General features: G+C 38.3%; 2 protein-coding genes across 2 annotated transcripts in view; both read left to right on the forward strand.

Moving 5' to 3' along the window:
* The window catches only part of PDILT (protein disulfide isomerase like, testis expressed), a 63,965-nt gene extending 57,907 nt beyond the window's left edge, over positions 1 to 6,058 (forward strand). The window contains exons 9-10 of the mRNA XM_044679052.1: positions 1,822 to 1,908; positions 5,871 to 6,058. Coding sequence (XP_044534987.1) covers positions 1,822 to 1,908; positions 5,871 to 5,951 — 168 coding nt within the window. The 3' untranslated portion in view covers positions 5,952 to 6,058. The remainder of the gene's footprint in view (positions 1 to 1,821; positions 1,909 to 5,870) is intronic.
* Positions 6,059 to 9,991: 3,933 nt separating this feature from the next.
* Positions 9,992 to 13,064, forward strand: part of LOC123249996 (uromodulin-like) — a 21,901-nt gene continuing 18,828 nt past the window's right edge. Inside the window, exons 1-2 of the mRNA XM_044679058.1 lie at positions 9,992 to 10,209; positions 10,662 to 10,852. Of these exons, the coding sequence (XP_044534993.1) occupies positions 10,765 to 10,852 (88 nt within the window). The 5' untranslated portion in view covers positions 9,992 to 10,209; positions 10,662 to 10,764. The remainder of the gene's footprint in view (positions 10,210 to 10,661; positions 10,853 to 13,064) is intronic.

Genomic DNA, 13,064 nt, shown 5'->3' on the forward strand with positions numbered 1-13,064 from the left:
AAGGGTGGGCAATGGGGGTCAAGTGACTTGCCCAGGGTCACACAGCTGGGAAGTGGCTGAGGCCGGGTTTGAACCTAGGACCTCCTGTCTCTAGGCCTGACTCTCACTCCACTGAGCTACCCAGCTGCCCCACTGCACACAGGAATCTTGCAGGACCACGTGCAGCCCACTGGCAGGCTGAGTGTTTGGCTTCTCGGGAATAGCGTGCTGACTTTAAGATCTACATTTAAATTCTAACTCTGGTTCTTCCTAACTGGGACAAGTCACTTATCCTCTCTCAGCCTCATTTTCTTTATCTGTAAAATGGGGAAAGTAAAAGCATCAGAAGGATCAAATGTAAAGCTTTTATATGGTTGGTCATTCATCAGCTATTTTCCAAGTTGTGTCAGGCTTTTTGTGACTCCATCTGGGGATTTCTTGGCAAAGATAACTGGAGGATTTCATTTCCTTTTCCAGCACATTTTACAGATGGGGAAACTAAGGCAAACAAGGTTAAGTAACTTGCCCAGCATCACACAGCTAGGAAATATTTAAGATTGGATTTGAACTCACATCTTCCTGATTCCAGGTTGGCATTTTATTCACTGTGTCATCTAGCTGCCCTCTATAAATATTAGCTATTATTATTATTAGTGTGACATTTATGGGACAAAAAAATAAATGAATGTTATGTTTTGAACTGCACTTAGATGCCATTTGTTCCTTCTATGATGGTGGGCATCCTTTTTCATCAGGAGTCCCTTAGAATTGTCCTGGATCCTTTTCCTATTGATAATAGTTAAGTCATTCACAGTTTATCATTGCACTTTATTGCTATTACTGTGTACATATTCTCCTGATTCTGCTCACTTCACTTTGCATTACTTCATATAAGTTTTCCAGGTGTTTTGTGATCATCTTGTGTGTCATTTCTTATTGCACAATTTAGTATTCCCTTGCAATCATATACCACAACTTGTTTAGCTGAGATTTTTTTCAAAGCTTGAAAACTGACCAGAGTAATATGTGGCAAAGGATGATGGTTATATTGATTTTTTTTCATTAGACAGCAACATATAGATTTTATTTTATTTTATTTTTATTTTTAAAATAATTTTTTGGTTTATTAGTTTTTATTTAGAATATTTTCCCATGGTTACATGATTCACGTTCTTTCCCTCTCCCCAAACTCAGCCCCCCCCCCGTTGCCGACACACAATTCCACTAGGTTTACATGTATCATTGATCAAGACCTATTTCCATATTATTAATATTTGCATTAGGGTGATTGTTTAGAGTCTACATCCCCAATAATATTCCCTTAACCCATGCGTTCAAACAGTTGTTTTTCTTCTGTGTTTCTACTCACACAGTTCTTCCTCTGAATGTGGATAGCTTTGGTTATGTTGAATTTTAATAAGAAATATGCTGATATTTTAAAATTGTAAATAATTAGCCTTTCAAGTGATCTTTTTGGGGAAAATTTATAACACTCATACTTCCAAAGATATTAAAGCTTCAAACAGCGATATTACCATATCATGTGATATTTCTTGGGCCAACGAATATATTACCTTGGAAAGAGGGAACTGGTTTTGGGATCAGAGGACATGTTTCAAATTTTGATCCAGTTCTTTACCAGCTGTGTGACCTTGGACAAGTTGCTTAACTTTTCTCAACCTGAGTTTCATCTTCTTTAAGTGAGAGTTTTTGATGAGATGATGTTTAAGCCCTTTCTAACTCCAAATCCCTTTGGTACTTAGGTAATATAATTTGTTTTCCTCCTTTAAATGCAAAGGAAGACCAACCACCATCTTTTGTTTTGCCTTTCTTTCTCTCTAGGTTGTACCATATGATGGTGAATATACCCTGGATGCCTTTATTAACTTTGTGGAAAAAGAAATCAAGTCTCAAATGGAATCAGAGGAGGTAAAGGCTGTTTCTGTTTATCTTATTATTCCCAACTTAGGGATAGCAGGAACAAGGTAATAAAGTGATTACTGCACAGTAGGAGAGACCTCTGGTCAATATCATGGTCTCTTCTTCTCTGGCATCAAGGACTGGCTTAGGTATATTGATTATTTTAACATAAAGGAATAAACTAAATAAGTTCAGAATCAATTTCAATGATTGTAGGATGCTATACTTGTATATATTTGTGTGTACATGCTTTACTATGTTTTTAAATGTACACACATATACATATACACTCACAAAGGACATCACAAAGAGTGCTCATCCTGAGTTCAAATCTTGCCTCAGATACTTACTAGCTGTGTCTTACTAAATGACTTACTAGCAAGTTAATTAACTCTACCTCAGTTTCCTCACCTGCAAAATGAGCTGGATAAGGAAATGGCAAACTACTCCAGTGTATTTGCCAAGAAAATCCAAATGAGATCAAGAAGAGTCAGTAATACCTGAAAACAACTGAATAAACCAATTCAAGTAGTTAAAATTTCTGCCTTTTGTAACTGGATAAAGGTGTTAGGGTTGAACTCATCTTCTGCAGGCTCTCTGAAAGCACCTTCAGGACATTTCCAAGAGTAGAGAGGACAATAGGAGTGACCAGCACTTCATCCTGTGTTAAAGGAATGTCTAAAGGAGAGAACAATTTTCCAGACAATCTTCAAAAATGTTAAGATTCTCACTGAATGTGGGTCTCTTTTTACTATTTGGAGTATGTGAATAAGTCATAATTGGGAAACTGAATCAAAGACTGGCATAATCACTAAAAGAAGTATAGATGCCATGGTGCTTTGGGAAAGCTTATTCAATAATTATCAATTGATAATAAGTTCTTTATTCTCCTGAGACTTTTGGAGACACCTATTTTGTTCCTAAGCCAATATATTGTTTTCTTTTAAGTGTTCATAGATTATTTTTGGTGATGTAAGATATGAGTATTTTGTATAAAATACAGAACCATGTAATTGGTTTATATTTGGAGGATTAATGGCATTGTCTCTTGGAAGAAAGGACACTGGGATTTTCTTGTGTACCTTCTGAAAGTTAAGTGATTTATCAATATTTTCACATTTAATCCTTGTAGAAACCCTGGGAGGAAAGTGTTATAACCATTCCCATTTTACAATTTTGGAAACTGAAGCAGGCAGGAGTTAAATGATTTACCCAGGGTCATAGTAAGGGTCTGAGGCCAAATTTGAAGAATCTGACAGTATGTTGTTTATAAGAGTACATCTGAAACATAAAGATTCATAAAAAGTTAAAATGAGAGGTTGGAACAGAATTTTTATTCTGGTATTATTCATGTATATTGACCAAAAAAGGAGCAGTAATCATGAACTCAGACAAGCAACAGTAAAAATAGACATTGCTAATGGAAGTATGTAGGCAAGTCACATTATGCTTAAAGAAAGCACAGTTAATGTAGTAATATCAGTTCTTAGTATATAAGCTCCAAAATGGCAAAGCATCTAAGTATTTAGGAGAAGGGTTAACTGAATCAGGGGAGAAGTAGACAACAAAACTTCAATAATTGGATACTTCAATGTGTACCTTTCAGAACAAATTTAACAAAAAGATAAATAATAAAAAGTTAAGGATCTAAATAGAATTTTAGAAAAGGTCGACATGTTATATTTCTGAGGATTTCTCAATGGAAATAGAAAGGAAAAAATATATATCTTAGTTGTGCATGGCAACTTAATTGATCATTTGCTAGGACGTAAAATCCTCATACACAAATGTTAGAAAAGTATAAATATTAAACATTTGTTTTTCTGATTATAACTCAATAAAGTTGTGAATAGTAAATGGTCTTTGAAGAAAAGATTAAAAGGCAAAGGAACACAAAATAATTTAACCTTGTATCATTGGTGGGTAAAAGGAGAAATCTCAGAAAGAATTGATAACTTTATTAACTAAAATGATAAGAAGTATGTCAAAGTTTTGGGGATGCAATCAAAGCAGTCTTTAAGGGAAAATGTATATCTCTAATTCTTTCAACAAAAGAAAGAAAAAATTTTAAAATCAAAACAACTAAAATAATTAAAAGCTACAAATGCCCAATCCAATATAAAATAGGAATTTTGAAAGAGAAAAAATAAATAAAATTGTTAGCAAACATAAAGTACAATACATAGGTAAATACATCTAGAAGCTATTTTTAAAGTAGAGAAGCCATTAGATAATCTGAACAGAAAAAGGAAATCAAATCACCAAGATCAAAGAGGAAAAAAAAGAGAATTCATAACAGATAAAAGGGAAGCTGTTACCAATTGATGTAGTGCATGGGATGGAGATCAGGAAAGGGAGAAGTGTATCTCTTTAGGATTCATAGAAATATAGACTTAGAGCTAGAAGAGACCCCAGAAATAATTTTAAATTGATCTTTCCATCAACTCCTTCTGTAAATGACCTTTTCTTATAGTTTGCCTTTTTAAACCCTTTTTCCTGCTAGATGGGAGCTTGGAAAGATACAATTGCTGCTGTCTTTACTATATGATTTAGGGCACAGTTCCTGGCTCAGACAACCTTGTTAAGTAAAAAGATCCAAGAATTAGCTTCCTATATATCTTTTAAAGGTACCTGTGGTTAGGCTGACTTCTTTGCCAGCAGTAAATTCAACCCCAAATGTCCTCTGGGTTGCTTTCTTATCCACACTCCACCAACTATTTTAGCTGTAAGGGAAAGGTTTCCTAGTTATGACTCTGAGGATGGATCTCCAAGAATGGGGTCTTTTCATGGCGAAAGACAAACTTAGATTACCATGTAATTTAAATATATGTGTAAGACTGGACCCTTGAAATCTTCAAAATTTGTTTTGATTGTCCTCTCCATCTCCATTTTCTCAGCTTTCTTCCAATTTCCCAGCCCTATCCCCTAAGATCATGAATTCCTCATTGTAGTACCCAACCTGGGTTTGTCCATATGCAGACCTAAAAAATTATTCCATTGAGCATAGGGGCAAAAGACCTTTGTTAAAGTCTTGATACTTAGCCATTTACTATTTCTGGGACTGTGGATAAATAATCTCTCTAAGCCTTAGTTTTCTCATTTGTTAAATGGGGACAAAAATACCTACTATACATCCATTACAGAATTGTAAGGATCAGATGAAATAGTGTAGGTAGATGGCTTTGTAAAAAGAATGAAACTTATAAACATGAGTTGGCTTACTAACTGTGTGATCCTGGGTAAATCACTTAACCTTGTTTGCCTCCATTTCCTTATCTGTAAAATGAGCTGGAGAAGGAAATGGAAAACATCTCCCATATCACTGCCAAGGAATCATGAAGTGTCTGATATGACTGAACAACCACAAAAGGAGGAAGAGGAAGAGGAGGAATAACTTGCACTAATTCTCTCAGAGGAAGTTGTTCAAATTCACAAGAAGTTGTTTATAACTGTTAGTGGTTTCATCTGTTATTATTCCTGGCTGTATTTCCATTTTAAAACACATCTCCCCAAATCAATAATTCCTTAACTCCAAAGAATAAATACCCAAATGGTAGAATTTCAGGAAAGATAGAAGAGAGAAGGGAGATATTTGAGAATAGGAGACATAAGTTTTCAGTTCATTCCTTATAAATGTGTGTGTCTTATGTGAGTATGTGAGTGAATAAATGTGTCCACTCATGTCTAATATGTCTTTAATATGTCTAAGTGTGGGAGATCATCTTATTATTTTTGTAACAAACATGTATTCACCATTCACCATCTTGTCTGGGTGTACCTAGAAAATGTATCATTTTCAATACATGTTTTTTAACCTTTGTTGTTGTGCTAATAGAGGGACTTTAACAATATGAAAAAATATTTGCAATAAGAATAAATCATTGCCTCTCTCTCCCTTCCTTCCTTCCTTCCTTCCTTCCTTCCTTCCTTCCTTCACCTTCCATATCCTAACTCCCTATCCTTTGATTTAGTGGTCTTTTGAGCAAGAAGAGCCTGATGAGAAAGAGGATCTTTCTGTTCAAGATTGGGGGAAAATCAAGGAAGAACTGTGACTCCCTTAAGTCTAAGAAGAAAGATATGCTTCATCTGCAAACCATATAACACATAGGACTGAATAATTTTCAGTAAAAATATTCTAAGGGAAAATATTAATAAAGTTCCAGAATAAAAAAAAAATCCCCGTTTGTCCTTGTCTCCTTTACAGTCAGCTTATACCAATTTCTGTTTTTCAAATTCAGGCCCATCTTCCTTTTGGAGTTGCTGTGATAGAGAGCTGCCCAATACTGGGGTCACAGCCTCTAAGGCCAAAGTAGCCAAAGAGTTGAACTTTGCCTGCTGAGATAGTCTCAAAATTGTTTAGATATTAGATGATGCTTTCTGGAGAGAATGACTTACATTTGGCTCTGTTGGAACCATGGAGACACATTTATTTCATGGCCAAAAGTTGGCATATTTGGTTACCAACCTAGTCACCAACTGTTTTTTTAAGTGTTAATGACACCTTTTGCTTTTTGCACCATAGTTATATCACCTCCATCCATACACCACGGAACCTTCTCCTAATATGGAAAAACACTTGAGCAAAATTGATTTGCAAAACAACCTTGCCTAACAGTGTATGCAACTTGCTGTACCCGTGGTCTCCCACTTTGCCATCAAGAGAAGAGCAGACAAAAAAGAGGAAGGGAACAAGAATTTATTAATTACCTGCTATGTGCTAGGCATTGTGTTGAGTGCTTTACAAATATCCCATTAGAAGGAACAAAGATTGGTCTTTGCAATCAACCTGATTTTGGCTGCATTTCCTTTTTTGTTTACCTTATTATGGTAATTGTATTTATACCAATCTTTTCATAGTTTCCAACATTTAAAAAATTTTTTCCCTATAAGATATATTTACGTATCAAAATTTCTTCAAACAATTCCCATTTATTCAGCAGCCATTTTGTTATTTTCATTATTTTTATTTTTTGCTACTATATGAAGTGTTGCTGTTAATATTATACTATAGGGGCAGCTAGGTGGCTCAACAGATAGTGTGCTAGGTCTGGAGATGGGAGGTCTTGGTTTCAAATCTGCATTTAGACACTTCCTAGCTGTGTGACCCTGGGCAAGTCACTTAACCCCCATTGCCTAGCCCTTGATACACTTCTGTCTTGGAACCAATACACAGTTATTGATTCTAAGATGGAAGGTAGGGGTTAAAAAATAAAAATTAAATGCTACATTGTGGGATATGTGAGATCCTTTGGAGAATATACCCAATAATTACCAATAAAGTCTTAAATGCCAAAGCACAAAGTGGGCTTGTAAAGGAAGCAGGTACTTTTTATTATTATAAGGGATGGAGGTTCTCTCTTTTTGCCCAGAGGCCGCTATTTCAATTTTTTTATCCTCTTCGTTATTCTTAAACTCCAAAGGTAAGTATCTCCTTTTTCAGGGAGGGTGTTTCACATAGAAAAACAGGCAAGCCTTTCTGCCATCCTTGGCCAAATAGGGTGACAATCAGTTTGTACCACTTTCAGACCCAGTTTGGGTTACATCTCTCTGAAATAGCCATTCTTAGATTATACACAAGATAATAATGATGATGATATAACTCACATCTACATAGTGCTTGAAAGTTTCCAAAGCAGTTTACAAATATCTCATTTTATCATCACAAAACCCTGAGAAATAGGTGCTATTATCAACCCCATTTGACAGATTAGGAAACTGAGGCAAAGAAAGATTAAGTGACTTCTTCATGGTCACACAGCTAGTAAGTGTCTGAGGCTGAATCTTGACTCATGTCTTCCTATTTCCAGGCACAGCACTGTCCATTGTACTATGTAGCTGCCTTAACATGGCCCTAGGGTTAAGGAAATGAATGGCACATAGGTAGTGACTTCTGGACTGCTTATCCCTAAGATCATAGATTTATATCAGAAAGGAACCTCAATGACCATCAAGTTCAACATTCTCTTTTTATAGATGAGAAAACTGGGAATACCAGTTCAGTGACTTGCCCGAGGTCACACAGGTAATGTCACAGGTGAAATCTGAACTCAGATCCAGACTCCAGAGCAGTGCTCTGTCCATTGTATCCCTTGTCCTTTGATCTCTTACCCTTTGAAAGGTAGAGGATTTTACAGTTAGTAATTTTTCTAATTTCAGTAGAGGATTGTATCAGATTTTTATTGAAAGTATGTATGGCAAATATTTATTGCAAGTTCCTTTTTGTCCTGTATGAATTGCTTTTTGTTATTCTTCTATAATCAAACCTGTCTGTTCCAGATTCAAGTTCTAGTTCTGCCATCTACCAACTTTTGCGGCTTTAGAGAAGACACTAAAGTCACTTTTTGAAAAGTCACTTAACTTCTCTGAAAGGACTCAGTTTCTCTTCAGTAAAAGGAGAAGGTTGGGGGCAGCTGAGTGGCTCAGTGGATTGAAATCCAGGTCTAGAGACAGGAAGTCCTGGGTTCAAATTTAATCTCAGGCACTTCCTAGCTATGAGACCCTGGGCAAGTCACTTAACCCCCATTGCCTAACCCTTACTACTCTTCTTCCTTGAAACCAATACACAGAATTGATTCTAAGACAGAAAGTAGGGGTTTTAAAAAAAGCAAGCAAGCAAGCAGAAGGTTGGACCTGAATGTCTTCTATCCTAAATGCATGATTATATGATCTTCCCTGAAGCAGCTACTTCTGCCTCTTCTGCCTTCCTGACAACTTTGGCTCAGCTAACCGTCTGTTGTCTTGAGCCTATGCTGCCAAATCTGTCTTTGCCACGTGGACTCCTCAGGAAAGGCTTTATTAGAATACCTGACTTAAAGTCAGAAAGGCCCGAGTTCAAATCCTTCTTCAGATACAAGCTATGAAAGTCTGGGCAAGTTAATCTCTTGTCTGCCTCAGTTTCCCCATCTATGAAACGGAATCAGACTCAAAGCTCTCTAAGACCATCCAAGTCTTGGTTTCCATGATCCTATGATGATGGAGCTGAGAGTGAAGGAAAGCCTTCCTCTAAGCACTACAAAATCCAAGACAGTAACTTTTTACTGTGGCAAAGTGGTGCTGAGGGCAGTGAGGCGACTCAGTGGATAAAGTATAGGACTTGGAGTAAGAAAGACAAGTTCAAATCTGACCTCAGACACCGACTTGCTCTGTGATCCTGGACAAGTCACTTAACCTGTTTGCCTTGGTTTCCTCATCTGTAAATTGAACTAGAGAAGGAAATGGCAAACCACTCCAGTATCTTTGCCAGGAAAATTCCCCTAGGGCCATGAAGAGCCTGACATGACTGAACTGAAACCTTTTTTCAAATATTTTAGGATAGTCCTTAGAGGTAATGAACTGCTTCTTCTGGAGCTCCAGCATCTACCTGGGGATTACTCTTACCCTGGAGCCTCCTGGTTAATCAAATTCATCACAAGTCATCCCTTACAATGACTCCAGTTAGTGGACTGCTCTTTGGCCATGATTACTCCATGAGAGGAAGTCTAAAGCTGTCTAAGGTCACTTCGAGGAAGGACGAGCCTCTGGATGAGTGGCAGACTTCTTCTTGCCTGCTGGAACTTTTGATTAAAAGGCCATAAATCCCACGATCATGTGTGAATGTTCCTGGCACCTTAGATGCTTTGGTGTGGAACTAATAGGGGGTGGAACTCATCTCATGGGGCAATTTGATGAGGAGGAGAATGAACATTCTGAGAAAAGTCAACGCCAGCTGCCAGCTATAAGCCATCATGGGCAAGTCACTATGTCCTAGCTCCCAGGGGCAGGTAGTTGGGTGTGGGTCCACCACATCCGATAGAAGCACAGAAACAGCCTCCAGCTCTGGAACTTGCTCAGTCTAGACAGAATGCCAGGTGGGTGCCAGAGTGGTTGGTATTCAAGGCACGTCCAAAGCTCACCTGCTTATGCCTCAGGGCTACATGAGGGGTTAGTACCTGTGCCCGTTGTACCCTTGTTGGTGGCTGAGAGAGGATGGCCAGGAGCCTGGGCACTACCTCCTGGGTTAATCTCTAACAGCAGCCACTTCCTTCTCAAAGGGACAAAGTCGACACCTTTCTGTTTTGAGACAAGGGCATAACCTACCAGGTGTTAATTTAGGGCAGACCATAGCAAATGAGGAAAGTCAACCTGGTGAGAAAAGAAAAACAAAGTGTGAAATGCCCCCAATTAAAACAAACTCAAACTCTAAGGGGAAAAAAAAAACCCAAGTAGAGGTGTGGCCTCCTATCCTGTTGGTGTTATACATATATATTATATGTATATTTATATATAGGGGAAAATGCTTGGGAACTGAGACAGTCTTCTGTTCAATCTCAGGTAAGATGCATCTCAGGACTCAGGATAGCATCTCCCTGCTCTCCATTCACCCAGAGACTCTTCTAGCCATCAGGAGGTTCCCAAATGGGTCTTGCTCTATCACCCATGTTTCCCATTCTAAACTGTTTTTTCCAAATATCTATAACTACAAAAATGGGCATGTGTTAGGGGACGTGAGTGGGGAAGGCAATGAACTCACTTTACCAGTGCAGGAAAAGAAAGCTGGCCCTGTGGAAAACCAGGTGCTTTTCAATTATAAGGACTGGACAATGAGGTTATGTTTCAAACAACTAGCTTAGTCAGACCAGCATTCTGCAAAGATTTGCTGCTTCCTCATTTTAAAAGGGAATCTGTTTTGATTAATCAAATAGACTATGGGGTCAGAGGGTGAGCTTAGAGGTTGTCGTAGAGACAAGATGAATTGCAATAACTACGTTCCTTCTCTTGTGTAGGCTGAAGGGTCAAAGAAATCAGTCTTGGAAGAAACCTCAAAGGGACACCTTTGAGCCTCTTACTCCAGGAAGGACACCGGTGGCAGAGAAGGGGGTGTAAAGGATGAAACAGCTTTTCTATCTGACCCTGCTGCTGGTGGCTTTTCAACACTGGAGCTCAGTAGCTGCTGATGATTTCACAGAGAGTAAGTGAGGGTCTTGGATGGGTCCATCTTTCTCTGCCCACTTCCTCCAGCACCTCTCCAAAGATTCTGCCTTTGCATAGTGATACCCTGATTCTAAGAAATAATAGTAATAATGTTGTTGTTGTTCAGTCATTCCTGACTCTTTTTGATCCCATTTGGGATTTTCTTTGCAAAGTTACTGGAGTGGTTTGTCATTTCCTTCTCCGGCTCCTTTTACAAATGAGGAAACTGAGGCAAACAGGGTTAAGTGACTTGCCCAGGGTCACATAGTAAGTATCTGAATCCAGATTTGAACTCAGGCCAGGTCCAGCACTATTCTCTGTGCTACCTAGTGGCCTGTTTTTCCTTTTTTTTTTTTTTTTTTTAAATTCATGTCTAGGTTTTAATGAAAGACTAATTTATACTCAGACGTTGGTATTATAAAGGTAAAAACCGCTCAAGTGAACTCCATCCTACCTTGATTCAAGGAAGAATAAACAGAATTATGAGTATCTTTCACTATCCTAAGCCCCCACCCCCCTCCTCAAATCATCAGAATAACAGAGTTCAGACAGAAAACCCAAAGCTCACCCATGTGGGTTTCTTCTCCCTCCCTTTGCTCTTTGGCTGCCCGCTGCCATCCAGGCTGGTCACTTCTATCTGGATTTGGGAAATCACAGACTTTTTATATCAAACCCAGAGAGCTTTGTAAGCCTCTCGGGAGTAGCCCCAAAGAAACCCTCCAACTCATCCATGCAAAGCAACTGCTCATTCAAGAAATACCCTTAGAAAGTAGCAGAAAGCCAGGAGAGAAGAGGGTACTAAGAAGAAAGGGGCATTTCATGGGGCAGATTGGCACCCTAGGCTAATAATAATAATAATAATAATAATAATAATAATAATAGCTGGCCTTTAAATAGTACCTACTCTGTGTCAGGCACTATGCTAAATATTTTACAAATATTATTTCATTTGATTCTCACAACAGTTCTGTGAGGTAGGTTCTATTATTATCTCCATTTTACAGATGAGGAAATGGAAGCTGAGAAAAGTTAAGGGACTTACCCAAAGTCACACAGCTAAGTAAGTGTCTGACTTTAGAGTCAGAAAGATCAGAGTTCAATTTCTGCCTCAGATACTTTTTAAGCTGTGTGACCTTGGGCAAGTACTTTAACTTTCCTTGGTGTCAGTTTCATCATCTGTAGAATGGAAATAACAACAGCACCTACCACACAGGATTATTGGGAGAACCAACTGGCATTAACATACATAGAGTGCTTTGCAAATCTTAAAGTACTATATAAATGTTAGCTATGGTTGTTATTATTTATTTCTATTGGAGGGAAGTAAGTGAGGGCTAGATGCCAGCTAGAATTCACAGGTTCTTTACGCTGAACTAGATATTTGCAATCAAAGAATCATTTTTGTTAAGAGAGATCTTAAGATCTTCTAGTCTCTCCCAAGTATGTTGCAGAAGAGGTGACAATCTCCAAGAAGTGGACTTTATTGAAGGAACTCACTCATTTAGTTAAAGACAGAGCTGAGACTAGATAGACCCTAAGGTTTTCCTGCTCCTGATTCAGAGCTCTGATTCACTAGACCCTGCTTTTTCTGTGTTTTAATGGGGGAAACTGGTTTATTTCTTCTTGGGAAAAGTGTGTGGAGACTTCCCAGAACCTTTCCAAATCACAGCAGTGCAAGCTATTGTTTGCTCCTTCTGGATATGATGTAAGCCCTCATTGCCCTGCTGGTGCCTAGAAAAAGTGAAATTACTTTAACTTCCTTCTAGTAACATTTTCCTGGGAAGAGGTTACTAATGTGTGGTAGAATATTGAAGTATCTGGGATTCCATAATCTTTATAAAAAATCCCTGGGGTTTGGAGTTAGGAAACAGGTTCCAATCTCAGCTCTGCCACTAAATGTGGACACTGTTCTGGGCCTCAATTTGCTCATCTGTAAGATAGGTGTTTGTACTAGTTAATTTATAAATCCCTTTCTACCTCTATCATCCTATGATATTTTCTCTAACTAGCCTGGTTTGGTCCTGGATTCCATCCATCCGTCTCTGTCTCTACTCCGGCATCTCTCTCTCTCTCTCTCTCTCTCTCTCTCTCTCTCTCTCTCTCTCTCTCTCTCTCTCTCTCTCTCTCTTTCTCTCTCTCTCCTCTCTCCTCTCTGTCTCTCTCCTCTCTGTCTCTCCCTCTCTCTCTCTCTCTCTTTCTCTCTCTCTCTTTTTCTC

This window comes from Gracilinanus agilis, chromosome 1 (assembly GCF_016433145.1).
Source record: "Gracilinanus agilis isolate LMUSP501 chromosome 1, AgileGrace, whole genome shotgun sequence".
Taxonomy (NCBI): Eukaryota; Metazoa; Chordata; class Mammalia; order Didelphimorphia; family Didelphidae; genus Gracilinanus; species Gracilinanus agilis.